Source organism: Nycticebus coucang, chromosome 15 (assembly GCF_027406575.1).
Source record: "Nycticebus coucang isolate mNycCou1 chromosome 15, mNycCou1.pri, whole genome shotgun sequence".
Taxonomy (NCBI): Eukaryota; Metazoa; Chordata; class Mammalia; order Primates; family Lorisidae; genus Nycticebus; species Nycticebus coucang.
In genome coordinates, this window is record NC_069794.1 from 15,991,451 (window position 1) to 16,013,842 (window position 22,392).

At 35.0% G+C, this 22,392-nt stretch overlaps 1 protein-coding gene across 1 annotated transcript in view; it reads left to right on the forward strand.

The window, feature by feature from the left end:
• The window catches only part of UGGT2 (UDP-glucose glycoprotein glucosyltransferase 2), a 236,260-nt gene that overhangs the window by 58,180 nt on the left and 155,688 nt on the right, over positions 1–22,392 (forward strand). The window contains exons 6-8 of the mRNA XM_053563306.1: positions 9,161–9,257; positions 12,196–12,268; positions 16,170–16,270. Coding sequence (XP_053419281.1) covers positions 9,161–9,257; positions 12,196–12,268; positions 16,170–16,270 — 271 coding nt within the window. The remainder of the gene's footprint in view (positions 1–9,160; positions 9,258–12,195; positions 12,269–16,169; positions 16,271–22,392) is intronic.

The following is a 22,392-nucleotide window of genomic DNA, read 5'->3' on the forward strand; positions in this document are numbered from 1 at the left end:
TAATTATAGTTATTTTTGACTTTTTGCTGATAGTTCTAAAATCTTTTTTATATCTGACTTTAGTACTGTTGATTGTTTTGTCTCTTCAGACTGTATTTTTTCCCTTGCCCTTTGGGACATGTTGCGATTTTTTTTGTTGTTGTATTATCATTGAGGCAAGTAAGGGAGATAGGTTTCTATCAGTATATCAGTATACTTGCATGAGTCTGGTAACACAGAACACTCACACAATTTCTGATTGCTGATCAAAACCAGTATTTATGAGGAAGCTCGGCATTCTTGGAATTAGAATTTGTGAGAAAAAAATGTGTCATCCCTTTTTCCCTCCCTCCTAGCACATTTATTGGATGCTATGTCTGTGTCTGAATTGCTATAGAACAATGGCTTAAGGCCGTAATGACTCATTATTTCTGTTGATTCTGTGTTGGCATCTGTGTATTTCTTCCTCTGGTCTCACTCATGCAGGAGTAATAATTCACTATTAGAGTAGGCTTACAGAGGTGTAAGCTTATTTGGCTTTTCTGCACCATGTTATAAGAAGAGTTGTTTGGAGCCACACATTAACTACACAAACACTAATGAAAGCTGATGAGCAAAAAAAAAGCCCATGCATAATTTTCTTTTTTTATTTTATTTTATTTTTTTATTTTTATTAAACCATAGCTGTGTACATTAGTATGATCGTGGGGCACCATACACTTGGTTCATAGATCGTTTGACACATTTTCATCACATTAGTTAACATAGCTTTTGTAGCGTTTTCTTAGTTATTTTGCTAAGACCTTTACATTCCACATTTACTAGGATTCACATATACCTTTGTAAGATGCACCGCAGGTGTAATCCCATTAATCCCCCTTCTTCCCCCTCCCTCCCCTCCCTTTCCCCTTTATATCTGGCACAGATAAGCAAAAAGTTCCTCACATAATCTGCAAGGGTTGGACACCCTTGGTAGAGCTTGAGGATGCAAGTTATTCTCGCACAGTTATAAGGTAGTCAGCTCTAGCTAATGACTGGAGTTCCTTGGTTCTCTTCCAGATAGCCTGTCATCTTTTAGTAGTTTACACTGTGATTCTTCACATCATAGTGGCTTAGAGTTCCAAAAAGGAAAAAGTAGAAGTTTCGATGTTTCTTTTAAGCCCTGGGCCTAAGAACTCACACAGTGAAGCTTCTGACACTGTATCAAGCAAGGCAAGTCACAAGGCCAGCCAGATACAAAAGAATGGAGAAATAGTTGCTTGGTGGGAATTTTTGTAACTTGGGAGTTACAAAAGAGTAACTCCTTCCCATGTCCACACCCCTTTCCAATGGTAAGTTCACATTGGAAAGGGGTGTGGACACAGGAAAGAGTTACTCTTCTGTGGTCATTATTATAATGATCTTTCACAAAGATCTATGAGTCAGGAGCTGTGCTGAGTACTGGGTGATAGAAAATAAATAGCTCATTTTAGTATCTTAGTTTTGTTTTCTATATTTTAGTTAATTTGCAATTCAGGTTCATTGTACACTGGTATCATTCCTAGGGGAAGACTCTAATCACCTTATCAATTCTATGAACCAGTTAATATCAATATCAATATACTTGCATGAGTCTGGTAACACAGAACACTCACACAACAAGTTAAGCAAAATAACTTTATTATTCACAGATAGTTAGCAGGGGATAATAGATGCCTAAGATTCATAGCAATTCTCAAGCCAGGACTCAGAAAAGATGGCATCTCAGGTGCACACACTCCATGTTGTACTGCAGCTGAGAGAAAGCAGCTCTTCCCTGGATTTTATACCTGTGGACAACTTGACAAACTGGCCAGAAGCGTTGCCAGACGTCTTGTTCTAGGAGTGGTAGGAACAGAGCCCAGCTGGTCTGGCTGGTTCCTCTTTTATTTTAGGATGTTAGATTCCTAGACGAATCATTCTAGTTATTCTTAGAACTGTAAGCAAGAAGCTGGGAAAAGCTAGATTTCCAAGGTCTTCTGAGGACTTGTACTATAATAACATAATATAAATATTATTTTCCCCAGTATTCTTCACCATTGTCTATTTCAGTTGTTCATTGGTAATTTGGGATGAGTTATTGCTATTTAATACAGGTGGGGAAAATCTTAATAAATATTCTTGAGTATGTTGGCATATAGGTATTTACATAATCTACATAAAGATTATCTATAGAAAGAAAAGTGTGGGTGTATTGAGTATATGTATAATTGTAAATGATTATATATTTGATTTTGAATGCCTCTGTTCATATAGCAGTAAATGAAACAAAAACTTTCCTTAATTCTCAGAGAACTTCGATTTTAGTGGCAGATAATATAAAACAAATAAATATATATTAGATGGTAATAAAGATGTTTTAAAGAAAAATAAAGATGAAAGGAAAAAAGTGATCAAGAGTCTTGAGGCTAGAATATACACACAAAACATTTTATATAGTCAAATTCTCTTATACCAATAATTCTCAATCTGTTTTCCCAACTGAGTTTGCCGGAAGGATAAATATATTCCCATCAATAACAGTGGTACCCTGAGACTATGATTCTCTTAGGAGTAGGGCAGAGAGGAGAGGCACATCAGATTAAGAGTGGGAGTGGGAGGTACAACCTTTGAACAACATGGGGGTTAGGGATGCCAATTGTCCATGTAGCCGAAAATCCCATGTATTACTGTTTCTTTCTTCTTCCTTTTTTTTTTTTTTATATATAGGGTCTGGCTCTGTCACTCACTCTGTACATTGGCCGCATCATAATTCATTGCAACATCAAACTACTAGGCTCAAGTGATCCTTCTGCCTTACCCCTCTGAGTGGCTCGGATTATAGGAGCACACCACCATACTTAGCTAATTTTTCTGTTTTTTTGTGGAGATGAGGTCTTGGTGTTTCTCAGGCTGACCTTGAATTCCTGGCGTCAGTAATGCTTCTGGCTCAGTCTTCCAAAATGCTAGAATTACAGGCATGAGTCACCATGACCAGCCCGTGTGTAACTTTTGATTTCCCCTAAACTTAATTACTAATAGTCTACTGTTGACTAGAAGCCTTATCAAAAACATAAACAGTCAATTAATGTATTTTACATATGTACCATATACTATATTTTTACATTCAAGTAAGCTAGAGAAAAAATGTTTTTAAGAAAATCGTAAGGAAGAGATAATATATTTACTGTGCATTAATTAAAAGTGGATCATCATAAAGAACTTATTCTCATCATCTTCACCTTGAGTAGTCTGTGGAGGAAATAAAAGGATTGATTTTGCTGACTCAGAGTAGCAGAGGCGGAAAGAAAATCCGCGTACAAGTGAATGTGTGCAATTTGAATTCCTGTTGTTCAAGGGTCAATTACATATCTTTATCTTATTAAATCTGCCCCTGGTGATTCTCTAGGGGAGTATGTCCAAGTATCAAGAATCTGTCCCAAGTTATTCTTTGGAGAGTGTGATTATTAAATATACTTAATGTGAAATCATAATAAGTAACTATCTGGGTCTTTAGTAGATTCAAATTATATCCTTCTTATTTAATGAATGGACATCTTACGTGTTCAAAATAGCTACATATAAATCTCGTCAACATGTAAAGTTAATAAAAATAGACTCACTTATGTTATTTTTTGAACATACACCTTTTGTTGGGGAAAGAAGAAGTATAAAAGTGAAGAAATATTTTTTCAACAGTTTATTTGGCTTATGAGCATTTGGCTTTGCAAATCCAACCTTATTAAACTACAATTCAAATTTTATATTGGTACATTTTCTAATGGGGAAAGTACATATGAGTTTTATAAACATTTTTCTTTTATTACTGAGAGGTAAGAACTCCAGAACTGATAATGGAAATTGGTTGTATGAAATTGCATTTCTTTTAGGTATTGCAACAAGATTTGTGGCCTTATAGCTTTTTCCACCAACTGATTGTCTTATGAGTGGATATCCAGAATGTATTTTTAAATAAAGCTGTAAAAAATTGAAAACGCCAGATTTTCAACTTTGTCAGAGTACTACAATTATAAATAATCCAGTTTCCACATGCTATCTTTCATTAAAACATGTGACTGAGAAATTAGTAATTTAAATTTTAGTGTAAGCAGAAATATTAAATACTTGCCTGCATATCTGAACCTAATTCTTTTTGCTTTTATTTCAGAATATTTCCAGGGGTACACATGTTTTGGCTACAAGGATTGCTTTTGTACTGCTTAAGTTAAAGTTACAGATGTTCTACTCAACCCATATAATGTACATTGTACCTGTTATGCATGATTTCACCCTTCCCTTTCTCCCCCTTCTCACCTACTTGATTTCCATTGAGTTTTACCTGAGTGCTTATCAGTTAGTTCCAATTTAATAGTACGTGTGGTATTTGTTTTTCCACTCTTTTATTTATTTATTTACATAATCATAGCTATGTACATGAAAGCAATTATGGAGTACAGTGTGCTGGTTTTATATACAATTTGAAAGACTTTCATCAAACTGGTTAACAAAGCCTTCACTGCATTTTCTTAGTTATTGTGTTTATATTCTACATTTAGTCGATTTAACATGTATCCTTGTAAAATACACCATAGATGTGGTCCCGCCAATTACACTCCCTCTACTCATCCTCCACCCTAACCTCCCCTCCCCCTTCTCTGTCCCCTTCATCTTGGGCTGTAGTTGGATTATAGCATTCATGTGGAAGTTTGGGTGCTTATAAATTGGTTTCATAGTAGGGCTGAGTACAGTGGATACTTTTTCTTCCATTCTTGAGATACTTTGCTAAGAAGAGTATGTTCCAGCTTCATCCATTTAAACATAAAAGAGGTAAAGTCTCCCATCTTTTTTAAGGCTGCATAATATTCCATGGTGTATATATGCCACAATTTATTAATCCATTCATGGGTTGATGGGCACTTGGGCTTCTTCCATGACTTAGCAATTATGAATTGGGCTGCAACAAACACTGTGGTGCAAATATCTTTGTTCTAACGTGATTTTTGGTTTTTTGTATATATACCTATTAAAAGACTTGCAGGCTCAAATGGCAAGTCTATTTTTAGATCCCTAAGTGATCTCCAAACTCTTTCCAAAAGGAATGTATTAGTTTGCATTCCCACCAGCAGTGCAGAAGTGTTCCCTTTTTTCCACATCCACACCAACATCTGTGGTTTTAGGATTTTGTGATGTGGTCTGATCTTACTAGAGTTAGATGATATCTCAAAGTGGTTTTGATTTGCATTTCTCTGATAATTAAGGACGATGAACATTTTTTCATGTGTTTGTAAGCCATGCACCTGTCTTCTTCAGAGAAATTTCTCTTCAGGTCCCTTGCCCACCCTGAGATGTGATCACTTGTTCTTTTCTTGCTATTATGTTTGAGTTCTCTGTGGATTCTGGTTATTAAACCTTTGTCAGAGACATAACCTACAAATATCTTCTCCCATTCTGAGGCTGTCCACTTGCTTTACTTACTGTGTTCTTGGCTGTGCAGAAGCTTTTTAGTTTGATCAGATCCCAATAATGTATTTTTGGTGTTGCTTCAATTGCCTGGGGGGGGGTCCTCCTCATAAAATACTCTTGCAGGCTGATTTCTGCAAGTGTTTTCCCTGTACTTTCTCCTAGTATTTTTATAGTTTCATGTCTTTTTTTTTTTTTTTTGTGGTTTTTTTTGGCCGGGGCTGGGTTTGAACCCGCCACCTCCGGCATATGGGACCAGCGCCCTACTCCTTGAGCCACAGGCGCCACCCACTATAGTTTCATGTCTTAAGTTTAAATCATTTATCCAGTGTGAGTCTATCCTTGTTAATGGTAAAAGGTGTGGGTCCAGTTTCAGTCTTCTACAGGTTGCCAGCCAGTTCACCCAGCACCATTTGTTAAATAGAGAGTCTTTTCCCTACTGAATGTTTTTTTTTTTTTTTTTTTCATTTTTTTATTAAATCATAACTGTATACATTGATATGATCACAAAGACCGTATCATTCTCTCAATTGATGCAGAAAAAGCTTTTGATAATATCCAGCATCCCTTCATGATCAGAACACTCAAGAAAATTGGTCTAGAAGGGACTTTTCTTAAACTGATAGAGGCCATCTACAGCAAACCCACAGCCAATATCTTATTGAATGGAGTTAAATTGGAATCATTTCCACTCAGATCAGGAACCAGACAAGGCTGCCCATTGTCTCCATTGCTTTTCAACATTGTAATGGAAGTTTTAGCCACCGCAATTAGGGAAGAAAAGGCGATCAAGGGTATCCATATAGGGTCAGAAGAGATCAAACTTTCGCTCTTCGCAGATGATATGATTGTGTATCTGGAAAATACTAGGGACTCTACTACAAAACTCCTAGAAGTGATCAAGGAATACAGCAGCGTCTCAGGTTACAAAATCAACATCCATAAATCAGTAGCCTTTATATACACCAACAACAGTCAAGTTGAAAAAACAGTTAAGGACTCTATCCCATTCACAGTAGTGCCAAAGAAGATGAAATATTTGGGAATTTACCTACTCAATGTTTTTGATTGGCTTATCAAAGATCAAATAACGGTAAGTAGCTGGGTTCATCTCTTGGTCTCTATTCTGTTCCAGACATCTACCTCTTTCTTTTTGTGCCAGTACCATGCTATTTTGATCACTATCAATTTATAGTGTAGTCTGAGGTCTGGTAGCGTGATTCCTCCTGCTTTCTTTTTATTTATGAGTAATGTCTTGGCTATTCAAGGTTTTTTCTGATTCCATATAAAACGATTTTGAGGTTTTTAAATTATGACAGTGGTGCTTTAATAGGGATTGCATTAAAATTGTATATTTGGGTAGTATGGACATTTTAACAATGTTGATTCTTCCCAGCCACGAGCTTGGTAAGTTTTTCCATTTGTTGACGTCTTCAGCTATTTCTTTTCTCAGAGTTTAATAGTTCTCTTTATAGAGATCTTTCACGTCATTTGTTAGGCAAAATCCCAAATATTTCACCTTCTTTGGCACTACTGTAAAAGGAATGGAGTCCTTGACTGTTTTTCAGCTTGACTATTGTTGGTATATAAAAAAGGCTGCAGATTTGTGAGTATTGATTTTGTAACCTGAGATGCTTCTGTATTCCTTGATCACCACTAAGAGTTTTGTAGTTGAATCCCTGGTGTTTTCCAGATATACAGACATATCATCTGTGAAGAGTGAAAGTTTGATCTCCTCTGTTCCTATTTGGATATCCTTGATCGCCTTTTCTTGCCTGATTGTGATGCCTAAGACTTCCATTACAATGTTAAAGAGCAGTGGAGACAATGGGCAACCTTGTCTGGTTCCTGATCTGAGTGGAAATGATTTCGATTTAACTCCATTCAATATGGTAATTGGCTGTGGGTTTACTGCAGATGGCCTCTATCAGTTTAAGAAATGTCCCTTCTATACCTATTTTTTAAAGTGTTCTGATCATAAAACGATGCTGGATGTTAATAAAAGCTTTTTCTGCATCAGTTGAGAGAATCATATGGTCTTTGTTTTTTCTTTTGTTTATGTGATGTATTATATTTATCGATTTACGTATGTTGAACCATCCTTGAGACCCTGGGATAAAACCCACTTGGTCATGGTATATAATTTGTTTGATGTAATGCTGTATTTTGTTTGCTAGGATCTTATTGAATATTTTTGCATTCATATTCATTAGCGATATTGATCTATAATTTTTTTTTTTCTTATTGGGTCTTTTCCTGGTTTGGGGATCAGGGTGATATTTGCTTCATAGAATGTGTTGGGAAGTAGTCCTTATTTTTCTATGCTTTTGAAAAGGTTATGTAATATAGGTGCTAGTTCCTCTTTAAAGGTTTGGTAGAATTCTGATGTGAAGCCGTCCAGTCCCAGACTCTTTCTTTTAGGGATATTTCGTATATTTGATTCTATTTCAGTACTTGATATAGGTCTATTCAACATTTCTAATTCTTTCTGGGTAAGTCTAGGAAGGTGGTGTGCTTCCAAGTATTAATGCAGATTCCTGTTATTGGTGAGTTCAACTTTTATTCCATGATGATCTGAGAAAATACAAGGAATAATTTCTATACTTTTAAATTTGCTGAGGTGAGACTTGTGACCTAATATGTGATCAATTTTGGAGGATATTCCATGGGCTGATGAGAAGAACGTGTATTCATCTTTGTTAGGATGAAATGTTCTGTAGATGTCTGTTAAATGCAATTGTTGTATGGTGAAGTTTAAGTCCAAAATTTCTTTGCTTAGTTTCTTCTTGGAGGATCTATCCAACACTGCCAAACGGGTGTTAAAATCTCTGACTGTTATAGTGCTGGGAAGATATCAAATTGTTCGTGTCTGTTAGGATCTTGGTTATAAATCGAGGAGCATTTTGGTTGGGTGTGTAAATGTTAATAATTGATATCTCATCATGGTGAGTGTTTCCCTTAACAAATATGAAGTGACCATCCTTGTCTTTCCTTACTTTTGTTTGTTTAAAGCCTAAGTTATCTGCAAATAAAATGCCATCCCTGCTTTTTTCAGTTTTCCTTTTGCCTGGATTATAGATGTCCATCCCTTCACCTGAGTCTATTTTTATCCTTTGCGATAAGATGAGATTCTTGTATTCAGCAGATATCTGGCCTGAGTTTTTGTATCCAGTCAGCCAACCTGTCGCTTTAGCAGACAGTTTAAGACATTCACGTTAATTGAGATTATTGATAAGCCTGGTAGTATTTTGGGTGTCAAGCATTTCCAAAGACCAGTGGACATTTTTTATCCTTTCGCCACTGTGGAAGTTGGGTTTTGATCAACAATTTCAGAGTGAGTTTACTTTGGTGGTAGAGCATTGTGCTGGTCATTATGGAGGATTGGTCTGAGAATATCTTGAAGAGCTGGTTTAGTTATGGCAAATTTCTTCAGCGTGTGAATGTCATTAAAGTATTGACTTCTCCATCATAAATGAAGCTCAGTTTAGCTGCATACAGAATCCTGGCAAAGTTTTTAGAAAGTAAAGAATTGGTCATCAGTCAAATTCTGGTTCCTTAATACACTATATATACAGAGAATAAGTGTTCCCCGAATATTTCACAGTGACTAGAAACATTTAATATTACTAATTTGCACGAATGTCTAGTGCTCTGTCATACTAATTTAAAACAAGATTTTTGACTAAGTATTTTCTCTTTTTATAAATTAAATGTGTTTGAACAGAAACCCAGCTCACGAAAGATGTACTTGTCTGGGTATGGTGTGGAACTAGCGATTAAGAGTACAGAATACAAAGCATTGGATGATTCCCAAGTTAAAAGTAAGTTTTCTCTCTTAGTACTTTGAATAGAATTAAAAGTTGAAAGTTTATGGGTAGTACCTGTGGCTCAGTGAGTAGGGCACCAGCCCCATATACCAAGGGTGGCGGGTTCAAACCCAGCCCTGACTGAACTGCAACCAAAAAATAGCCGGGCGTTGTGGCGGGTGCCTGTAATCCCAGCTGCTCGGGAGGCTGAGGCAGGAGAATCGCGGAAGCCCAAGAGCTAGAGGTTGCTGTGAGTCCTGTGACGTCATGGCACTCTACTGAAGGCGGTAAAGTGAGACTCTGTCTCTACAAAAAAAGAAAAAGTTGCAAGTTTACATCCTTTGGTTTTTAAACAATTTAACAATTATAATTCTACATGTGTTCATTTGAGGCTGGAGATGTTCTTCCTTACTTTGGAATTTAATTTTAAACTAAAATAAATGTATTTAATATTACTTGATGCTTACATATTGGATGCCTCTGTCAAAACATCACATATACTGCATAATGCACTCACTACTATTATGAACCCATAATACCCAGCCCCGGCCAAAAAAACACACAAAAAAAAAAAAAACACTTTTTTAAATAGGGTGATGCATTACTTTGCTTATATCCAGTGACTTCCCAACCATTACATAACAAATCATAGTATATGTAAAGTACACTGAGGCAGTAGATGAGGCTGATAATTGCTACAGTGACTGGCCCAGGAACTCAAAGCCTGGTCCATGCCCTGCCACACTGAGGGGCAACTGAGGGGATCAGGATCTCCATAATCTGTAACCTATTAGTAACATACTGGTTTAGGAAGCTTTGTCTGAAATATTTATTTATAATGAAGTTATGGTAATAAGGGTTTTTTTTTCTTTTGAAATAGGAGGGAGAGGCCTGTCAATGGTTTGTTTAGATGAGATAGTGTCATTACATTGTAACCTAAAAACTACTCTTTATTTATTCCATGAACTAAATGCATGCTCTAGACAAGACTCTGGAGGCCTGAATAGACTAAAGAAGCTCTTAGAACTCTCATGGAAGTATTTTATTACTTCATTCATGTGAAATTTACTTATGCCTGATTCTTAGTTAATAGTTTTTAATTCATTCTTTTATATGCACTCAGTTGTGGCTTCTAATTTAACTTTGTTTTTCTCTTCAGGATTTGGTTATAAACACCCTGCCTTAATTACAGACTCATCTCTGACTTCTATTGAATGTGTTTCAAATGAAGATCTATTTTACTGTAATTTCAATACTTTTAAAGAAATACTAAAAATTATAGTAGAAATAATGTTTATATTTTATATATTTCTGTATAGCTCTACAATGCTTTATAATTTATAAAAGTATCTTATAGTCATGATAGTAATTTAAGGCATTTTCTAGCTATCTTTAGATTTGTTAAAACTCGTATCATTTCTGTAGTGTCTATATAATTATGCACCACATTCTATTGTCAACCTTTTACGTATACTTGGAATATGTCATCTTTCAATTCTAGTTAGTTCTGTTCTCTTCTGTGCATACATGGTATCTGATTTTTAACTAACCATCTTTCTGATGTTTGGTCTTCAGTGCTCTCATATTAATCAATCTAATCTCCACACTGCTTTCAGAATGAACTTCTTATGATGAAAATCTGACTTTTTGACTCCAGTGATTAAAATCCTGTATCAGTTCCCTGTAAACTCCCTCATAAATTCAGATACTATAGCATAGCAAACAAAGCTTTTCACAGTCTCTTGTCCTGCAACACTACTGTTCAGAATAACTTTCTATTCCCTAGATAACTCTGCTTGTGCTCTACGTGAAGCCTTTATGACCTCTACTGCTTTCATTGTTTAACGTGCTATTCCTTCTGCCTACCACCCTTTTACCTTTTCCCATCTCTTTCATTTCATCTAAAGCCTTCTCTCTCTCTCTCTCTTTTTTTTTTTAAGAGACAGAGTCTCACTTTGTTGCCCTCGGTAGATGCTGTGGTGTCACAGCTCACAGCAACCTCCAGCTTTGGGGCTTAGGTGATTCTCTGCCTCTGCAATAGCTACCTATCCTCCTGCTCCATCATAGGATGGTTTTATCTCATATATTTCTGCTTCTTTTAGAAAAGACTTACATACTCTGCTTAAGTTGTCTGTTTCCTTTTCTATCAAGTATGATCTTTGTCATTTGTGTCCCTCTTCTTGATATCTGTCCCATCATGGACACCTCATAGTAGGGATTGTAGGCCAGTATTCAGTCCTTGAGCAAAAATAAATGTGAGCCCAATGAATGAACAGGAGAAAAGGAAGAGTAGATCAAAGTATCCAGGATTTTTGTTTGTTGTCCTAGAGATCCAGAGCTTCCAAAGAATAAGAAGGGGGATGCAAACTTGCTGAGCTCTGTAATAGCAGCTCCATAGTGTAAGAGGTCACGATTCTTATAGTCTCAGCACCCTTCACCCATTCTGTTTACAGACTGTATATTATACTTACTTGTTAAGTAAGGGAGATGGGAAGTGATTATGAAAAATCTTTATTCTTTGAGGTAATGAGTTTTGGTGTCTTTTAAAAATCATTTGATTATCTTTAAAGGTGTTGGAAGTACACAAGAACTTCTATTTGTTAGGGTTTAGATTTGCTGCCTGTCTTAAAAGCTAAACCCAGCATTTATTATAAGCCCTTTGGCTTATCATTTCTGGTTATAAAATAGAATTTGACTGTGAAATAATCTCTAAAGCACTTGTTATGGTTGTTAAATATTTAATAATTCAAGAGCACTTAAGAAGAGAGCACACTAAGGAATACAAGCCTATCTACATGTGCATATATGTATTAAACTGGTCTATGAAGAAAAAAAAGTAAAAAAAAAATGGAATTTCATTTCATTATGAGTTCCTCTAATTTTTGATTATATGTTCTCTTCTTAGTCTGAAAATATTTTTGTCATACTTTACTTTTGTTTCCAAAAATTATAGCTGTGATGAATGCTACTGCAGAAGATGAGACTGAAGCAAATGAAGTTCAAGGATTTCTCTTTGGGAAACTAAAGTAAGTATGGATTGAAATGAAGCTGTATTACTAAACCCTTTTGTTTTTAAAGAAATTAATTCGATATGCTGTTTTGCCATGTGTTTCACCTTTCTTTTTTATACACATACAGTTGTTTTTATTACAAAAGTAACATGCATCTAATGTCAAAGAACTAAGAAAAGCAAAAAAGCACAAAGCTAAAATATAATCACTACTGTTTTTTGGTTTTGGTTTTGTTTTTTTCAGAGACGAAGTCTCACTTTATTGCCCTCGGTAGAGTGCTGTGGCGTCACAGATCACAGCAACCTCCAGCTCTTGGGATTAGGTGATTCTTTTGCCTCAGCCTCCCGAGTAGCTGGGACTATAGGCACCTGCCACAACGCCTGGCTAGTTTTTTGTTGCAGTTTGGTCGGGGTCAGGTTCAGGTTCAAACTCACCACCCTCAGTATATGGGGACTGCGTCCTACTCACTGAGCCACAGTCGCCACCCAATCACTACTGTTTTACAACTGAGAGATAACCATTACTCTCATAATGTATATAGTGTATCTTTGCAGTCCTTCTGTGTATATTTTTATAGCAGTAAATGCGTACACAGCATATTGTTTTGTATAGTTAAACCATATTGTGCACTTGCTTTCTTCACATCCTGTGGAATATTCCATTATTTACTACAACAGTCCCATAGACTGGGACTTTAAATTATATTCCTACTAATACAGTGAATTCTTTTGTGCACCAGTTTGCATGTATTGCAGATTTTACTTGGCACAAATTCCAGCAAAAAATTGACAAATCAGGGTATAATGTACTTCTTGAAATTTTTGATACTACCAAATTTTTCTCATAAAATTATACTAATTTTTACAATATTACATCATTGTACTAAATTTTACAATATGTTCATCATTGCAGTATGTGAATTTATACATTTTTTCAGAACTTTAGTAACCATTGATAATATTTTTTAAATTTTTGTCTATTTATTAGGTGAAATAGTATTTCTTTGTCTTTTTTTTTTTTTTGGCCGGGGTGGGTTTGAACCTGCCACCTCCGGCATATGGGGCCGGCGCCCTACCAACTTGACCACAGGAAACTATCTAGTAATTTATATTCAAGAACATTCAACTATTGGCAGTTTTTTTTTTTTTTTTATTAAATCATAGCTGTGTACATTAATGCAATCATGGGGTACAATGTGCTGGTTTTATATATAATTTCAAATATTTTCATCGAACTGGTTAACATACCCTTAATGGCATTTTCTTATTATTGTTATTGTTTTCAGACATTTGTATTCTGCATTTAGTAAGTTTCACCTGAACCCTTCTACGATGCACCGTAGGTGTGGTCCCACCAATTACCCTCCCTCTACCCATCTTCCCGCCTCCTCTCCTTTCCCCCTTTCCCGGTATTCTTGTGCTGTAATAGGGTTATAACTTTCATATGAAAGCTATAAATTAGTTTCATAGGAGGGCCGAGTACATTGGCTACTTTTTCCTCCATTCTTGAGATACTTTGCTAAGAAGAATTATTTTCCAGCTCCATCCATATAAACATGAAAGAGGTAAAGTCTCCATCTTTCTTTAAGGCTGCATAATATTCCATGGTGTACATATACCACAATTTATTAATCCATTCATGGATCGATGGGCACTTGGGCTTTTTCCATGACTTATCAATTATGAATTGGACTGCAATAAACATTCCGGTACAAATATCTTTGTTATAATGTGATTTTTGGTCTTCTGGAAATATACTTAGTAGAAGAATTATAGGATTGGCAGTTTATTATTATAATGATTAACTTTTCCCCATTTTTATTGCCCTTTGAATTTCATATTGGGTAAATTGCTTATTTCTAACCTGTGCACATTTTTCATTTTTTTTTTAAAGAAAGGAAAATACCTGTTTTCCTAAATTTCTATGCCTCCGATTGCCATTTCGTATACATATATAAGTAATCTTTCAAATACTAAAGTTGTCATTACCCTTTTTCCTCCTGCTATGCTGATTGGAGACAAGGAATAGGATGGTGAGTGCTTTCTAAATGTTCATAAATAGGGATGGCTATAACTTCATCTGTGCTTTTTTTACAAAAAGGGAAAATTTATGGTTCCTTTACATAGGCAAAATTAATTGAAGGAATGTTTTTATTAATACCACTAGTTCATTTTTGGTGTTAAAATTATTTATGAAGGACTCTAAGGTCCGTTTTTCTGGTCATGAGTAGATAACCATATAGCTCAAGGGTAACATTTTTGGAGATCATACTAATTTCTACAGGTAATTGAGTTATATTTTTAATGTAGACTGGCCAGTATGCTTTATCAACTTAAAAACGCTAATATATTTTATGAAAAGGATTTATTTTAAGTAAGTTATTTGTTTAGTAGCTAACAATACATTTTTGTCCCAGTTTCAATTATGTCTCAACATCTTGTAATTCACAGGTCTTTTCTCTTTTAAATATAACTTTTTATAAGAATAAATTGCATATCTTCTAAAAATCCTTTAGAACTCTGGGCTATTCATTTTTTAAAAGAGGGAACACTCAAAGTTAGTTCTTCTGTAGTGACTCCATGAAGGTATCATATGAATAAATAATACATATGTTGCCAAATTATGTAAAAGATTTTGATAATGAGAATTACTAAGATTATGATTAAATATGAAAAATACTATAATGTATCTTAGAAACTTATTATCCTGTAGCTTAAACTATTGAAAAAGAAAGGGTTTGTTTAATTCATAGTAACCTTTTTTTTTTTTTTTTTTTTTTTGAGACAGTCTCACTATGTCACCCTTAGTAGAGTGCGTGGCATCATAGCTCATAGCAACCTCAAACTCTTGAGTTTAAGCAATTCTCTTGCCTCAGCTTCCTAAGTAGCTGGGACTACAGGCGCCACCACAACACCTGGCTGTTTTTTGTTGTTGTTGTTATTGTCGTTGTTTAGCAGGCCCGGGCTGGGTTCAAACGTGCCAGCCCCAGTGTATGTGGCCAGTGCCCTAACCACTGAGCTATGGGCACTGAGCCAAATTCAGAGTTTCTTTTAGAAAGAGATTCTGTTGTACTTTCACTATGAGAGCCTTGATTTGTTTTCAAAATATGGTCCCACATTGTAGTAAACTTGCAAGATATTGATACTATAGTATGTACATTTTTAACTACAAGATTATGCATTTTTAAAATGTGTTCTGTATATTTTTATTTCACTTGAAAATCTTCATTTGTATTGACTGTTGAAAATACATGTTTTATAAGTTGTGCTATTTCTTATAAAGAAATAAGGCCAGATAAGTTTTTTAAAATCTGAAATGGCACTATGTATTGACTTCTTGAGTGACTGAGGAAAGATTATAATTGAGATTATATATATAATGAAGTACTGTTCTACTAAATTATCATTTGGCTTTCTGTTAAAAAAAGTTTAGATATATGTAATAATGGGCAAAATTATTTCTATGGTTTATAAGATTCAGGGATGGAACTTTTCTGAAAAAGTAAACTCTAAGATTATATAAGAAACATTTTTGCCTTCTAAAATACTTTTTATTTTTAATTGCAAAAGCAGCACTTGGCAGTTTACAAAATATTAAAAAGTATATTAAAAAATAACGTATATAACATAAAAATGATTATTCTGTCTTTATCTGTGCATCTCTTACAAGTAAGTAATGTTAACAATTAAGAATATATCCAGCCAGATTTTGTTTTGTTTTTTATGTATTTTTAAAAGGACACAAACCTATCTTCCTTATTTTTAAGTTCTATGCCTATAGCTGGGTCACAATTTATTATTATCTTAATGCTGAACAATTACTTTGTTTCTAATTATTTGGATTAATTTGAAAAATATACTGTTTGTATAATGACTTATAGATGGTAATAATTAACATTACTTATGTTTTGATACAGAGAAATATATCCAGCTCTGAGAGATAATCTGACAGCATTCCAAAAATACCTGATAGAGAGTAACAAAGAAATGATACCCCTGAAAGTCTGGGAACTTCAAGGTATAGTATTTTGACCTACTTGTACAAAGCATTTTGGTAACTGATCTCCGTTTTGTCAAGTAAGTTTTCATATAGGGTGATATAGATTGTTTTATAAACAATAATTACTAATGATGTGAATAATATAAATTATTACATTATTCTTTGTAGGAACACATATTAAAAGTTTATTTGGCAAATAAGTTTTATATATATATATATTTTTTTTTTCTTTTTTTGAGACAGTCTTACTTTGTTATCCTAGGTAGAGTGCTGTGGCATCACAGCTCACAGCAACCTTAAACTCTTGGACTTAAGTGATTCTCTTGCCTCAGCCTCCCAAGTAGCTGGGACTACAGGCACCCGCCACAATGCCTGGCCATTTTTCTGTTGTAGTTATCATTGTTATTTAGCAGGCCCTGGCCGAGTTTCAACTCACCAGCCCCAGTGTATGTGGCTGGTGCCCTAACCACTGAGCTACAGGCATTGAGCCTAAATAAGTTATATTTTTATATTTGTAAGGCTTAAAATCATTTGAAGTATAGTTATTTGGCTTTATGTAATCATTTAAAAATATACACCAGTTTTTTTTAAGTTAGTTTCATGTGTTACATTATATTTCAAAGAATGTGCAATATTGATTATAAGTCCTGATTATTAGGTGTAACATTGATTAAAAATCCTGACCATTAGATGGCAAGAAATCAGAACTAAATCTTAGTTTTCTAAAAATTTGGATCGTGTTAGACAATTGCATTTTTCGCTGATAAATTTTTACTAGAAACATAAATTAGAAAACATGCTATTTTTACAAATTTAGAACAGCATCTACATTGACAATCTACAAGCTGATTTTTTTCATAGAAATTTTTTTTTATCATTTGGGATTCATTGAGGGTATAAAGACTTAGGTTATACTGATTGCGTTCGGTAGGTAAAGTCTTTCTTGTAATTGTGTCCCTCCTCCCAAAAAGTGTGCCATACACCATGAGCCCTCGATCACCTCTCCCATCTCCCTCACTTCCCTACCCTGCATCTAGTATTAGACCATCTACTGCCTTCAGATTAGAATTGGGACGCTTTTACACTGTTGGTGGGACTGCAAACTAATACAACCTTTTTGGAAGGAAGTATGGAGAATCCTCAGAGAACGCAAATTAGACCTCCCATTTGATTCTGCAATCCCATTACTATGGAAGCTGATATTTTGTGACCAACATTTATTTTGGATTGAACTGATTTTCCTTTGTTATTATTTGTAATGATTTAGATGGTCATAATGACATGTCATTTTTCTACATAATCTATAATTTTTATCTTATCTCTTATCAGCCTTTTTAATGTAACAGCTTTATTGAAGTAATTCACGTAATATTTAATTTACCCATTTAAATTCTACCATTCAGTAGTTTTTAGTATATTTTCAGAGTTGCAACTAGTACTACAGTTTTAGAGCATTTTCATCACCCCAAAAGAAACTAGCATACTTGTTAGCAGTCACTACCCATTTTTCTCCAATTTCCCAGTTGTAGGCAACCACCAATCTACTTTTAAAAAAAATAATGACTGATCAGGAAACTCTTGATAGAATAACTTACATATAACATACAACTAATATTTTACATGTTATCTGGATTTTAATTTATAGATCCTTTCATATAAATGAACTTATTTGACCCTCACAGTAAGATTCTGAAGTAGATGTAGTAAACACCCCCATTTTATAAATAAGTGAAATTTAGTAGTTTGATCAGCCACTTAACTATATAGTAAATAAGTAAAGTTTGGGGGTCCAAGTTATGTTTCTTATACTGTACCATATGGTGTCCAGGTGAACTCTATATATACTTAACAGCTTTGAATACCACATTTTAAAATTATAGCAGAAGGTATAGATTCAGTCTATTAAGGCTTTCCAACTTTTGCTATATTTTACCTACCTAATACAGATATTCTGTCAACTAAGCACTATATACTACGTGTATTAATACTTAATTGAAAATAATTCAAGAGAATGAGATGTTTAAGAATGTTGTATGATAAATTCACTATAAAGAATCTACTTCTTCGAACAGATAGAATCTATTTTTTTGAACCACTCTGTTACACAGTTTCCTGTTTATTGTCTATTTGGCCTCATCCAGACCTCATGCTGGGCACTGGCCCTTCTTTTGTCACACCACAGCCATTGTAGCTATTCTTCTGTTTGGCATAATGATAGCACTAGCTGAGGCAAAAGACTAAAGTCTGTTCTCAACAAAGGTACTAGGACAGTCTTTCTAAAATGAAAACCTAATTTTGTCCTTGTGTAAAGTCAACCACAATTTGTTAGTTATAAAGCCCTATTCAAATAATGGTCTTTTATTAGTCTCCACAAGAAAGTGTTGGCACACACAAACTAAGAAAGTTTAATAAAGGGACAATTTACAAAGACATAGGCACATTAAGAGAAACCAATTGATGCTCCAATTCCAGTACTAGCAACTGGAAGAAAACCATTACCACCCCTAATCTTGAGGGAGCAAGAGGAGGGAATGGTTTCCAAAAGCTTGAGAGCACGTGGAGAGGGCCGCCTGTCAGAAGAGTAGCCACCCCAGTGGTTGGGGACGTGGCTCTCCCACTGTGACCTTTGGAAAAAGGGACCTGGGTAGTAATTATCCAATCCTTACTTTTTTCTTGCTTGCTGATCTCACATCAGTGACTTGTGCTGAATGAATCTAACCAGAAACTTGAGGGCAGGGAAACATATTGATGTAGTTCATACAGGTGAGCCTTTGGGGGCACAGAGCAGGCTAGAGTAAAGGGGGTCTGGAAGGCAAACAAAATATCCAGCTCAGTTCCCTTATCTGAATCCAAAGCAAACACTTCAGGAGAGACTTGAATGTAAGGAAGGGTTGATTACCTAGCTAGCCAAGTCATTTGCATCAGTGCTTCTCGCTAAAGGACTGGTGTCATGTTCATCAGTTAAAATTATTAAATCTGGACTTCTTAGGATGGTTTGTGAAGCCCTTCTCTAATCTTTTACTTCCTTCTCCAGGCTCATATACAGTCAGTTTCCTGTATGGATCCTCCTGTCAGTTTGATGAATTATGCTTTCTCCATAACTTCCCTAGGGTCACTTGCTCATTTGATTGTTCATTCATTTACACAACAGATATTTATTGAATACCTACTATGTTTTATTTTTCAAGATACAGTGATAAGAAAATATGATAAGTTCCATACCCTTTTGTAGCCTAAATTTTTGTAGGTAGATAGATAGTAAACAAGAAATAGTGAGTTAAATTATTATGAATTTTGTTAAGTGCTAGAAAGAAAATAAAGAGTGCTGTGATATTAGTAGAGGATATCATGGGAGCTATATGAGGTAAGGGGTCAGGGGAAGACCTAAGGAGATTCCTCCAGAATAGAAGCCTTCTCATCCCTCAAGGATTAACATATATACACATGCACACCTTCTTTGGGAAAAATTCCTTATTCATTAAGAGTAAGCTCAAGCATCTCCTTTTTATGGAAATTTACTTAACTTTCTGTCAGGATTACACGTTCATGTGTCTGTGCTACCATAACATTTGTACATATGTTTGTTATTACGGCAACTATCTTGTATAGCAATATAGGTGGATATTATTTGTTATATCTAAAAATATTTTGAGGTTCTAACATAGTGTTTCATACAGAGTAAGAACCTAATAAATGCTTGTTTATGAAATAAGAAAGGAAAAATGGGGGAGCGGGATGTGACATCATTAATGTGAATTCAACTAGAAATGCTGAGCTGGTGAGTGTAAGTGAACCAATCTAGAACTCTTAGCCAGAGCAGGGAGGAATAACCATATTCAGCCAGATAGAAAAGAGCCTCAGGGTACAAAGTTGTTAGGACAGTAAGGAGCAAACATAGTTTAGACAAGTGACAAAACAATGAACAGGACCCCAAGTGATGAGATAAAAAATATATAAATTGCCAGTAATTCCAATTGAGACCATTTTGATGTCCCTAGGAATTTTATTTTAAACAGACTCTCCTGCTAACATATAAACAAATAAATAATTTATAAGTTCCTTGGTATTTATACCCTCACTGAATATTACTTCCCTCCCATAAATTAAGTCTGACTTTCCCTGAAATTCTTTCCCATGAAGGATTAGTTATTCTTGTGTTCCCTACAAACCTAATGTCTTGTTTTGGAATGACGTTTACAGTGAAGCTTGCTATCTGCTTCTTCCTTTCTCACACCTCTTTCATGACATTTCCATTCCATCTGTGATTTCTGTGCCATGCCATTCTCTACTGTTCCCCTCACCATCATTTTTCATTTCCAAGTTACTGTTTTCCATTCATCAGGGAATCTATAACTCCTACACCTCAAATCTGTCATCCTACAGTACTTCAGAATACATGTGGTCTCCAGCCATACAGGTCATTAATCTTGGCTCCTTCCTAAAACCTTAGTCTGTATTTATTCAGCAACTCCTTTTCATGAGTATACTTTGGGGTTTATAATCAATAAAAACTTTCACAGCTCTAAAATCTAAAACTCCAGTATTTCATCTTGAGAACAACACTTAGACTCTGGCTCAACCATTTCTTTACTCTCACTAATCTTTGTTTCAGTCTATCAGTTCCTTCTGGTTTCATTCCTTGTCCTAATTCAGTTTATATTGCCCACATCCATAATTTTAGATGCCTTCTTTTCAATATCCTCAATTCTCTATCTTAGATCCTTCTTTATGCCTCTATCTTAGCATTTTTTGTATTATAAGTTTTCTTGTATTATAATTGTTTTAAGTTTCCTTCAAAATGTTTTCCAAGAGGCTCCTGCAGAAAATTGTAAGTGATAGGATGTTTTTGAAGGCTTAAAGCAGAGTACACATAGTCAACTTTAGTTTTAATTGCCTCCCTGGTGTCTTTGTAAGATGTATTTGAATAGATTAGAAACAGGAAGTCTAGTTAGACATCATTGAAATAGTGTTATGAGAGATTAAACTATGACTGGTGGAAGGCAGAGAAAGGAAGGCTTGGATTGATAGGTATTAGAAGGTGAAAAGGTGTTCAAGATGACTGTACCATTTCAAGCCATTAGCCTCGGTAATATGAGTAAAATCTGTAAGTGGGTTTAGAGGTTGAATATGGGGCCTAGAAATGAGACCAGTGTTTGAAAGATAATTTAAAGTAATTGTGAGATGTCCAGATTAGGATTTCCAGATTAGGTCCAGTGGTAAGGTGAATATACTGTCCTTAAGCTGAAATGAAAGTATTTAAAGAGTTGAAAATCTTAGCATAAATATTTTTTAAAGAATACAGAATGACAGAGTCTATGCCAGGAAGAGTGCCCGGGTATTCATCAACATGTAGAAAGTAGAGCTCGTGAAGAAGAGATGGTGGAATGATGAGAAATGGAGAGCACATCGTAAAAGCTGAAGGAAATAGATTTTTAAAAAAGAGAAAATTATCAATACTCTTTATTTTCAGGAAGTGATCCTATTGCAAAAAGATCCTGTTAAGAACTGAAAAATATTCATTGTGTTTGGCAATAGGAGGTATCAGTGAGAACTGATAGTAGTTTCCCTGCAGTATTGGGCTTGGAAACATTTGGGTAGATTGAGGACATTCTATTTGAAGTTATTTCAGCTAGTGTGTGACAGATCTTGAATTTGAAGCCTAGTCTGTTAGTATCTACCATTGCATGGAAAGCTACCTTAAGATCATCTTTTTATAGGCTTTGACTCTAGGTGGTTTCCTCATTTCACACTGAGAACATGAGAACCAAACTAGCTTTAAGTTAAACTGGCTATTTTAATAGTAATTGATAAACTAGATTCCATCTCTAATCAAATGTTAGAAAAACAAAATGTTTCACTATTTGATAATGGAAAAACTCAGCTTTAACATAAGCTGCCATGTGCGTTGTTTTGAGCCCAGGACATTGTGATGCATATGTAACTCAACACATCTCTTGACCTAATAAAACACCATGAACCCAAGGAATAAAAATTTCTAGTGTAGCAGTCAACATGTTAAATCTTTTTAAACTTGACAAAGTAATGAAACTAGGGTTATTGCTTCTGACATATTTGAAACTGACTACAATTAGCCACACACATTTTTCTTTATATAGAACTTTCATTTCAGACAAAATATT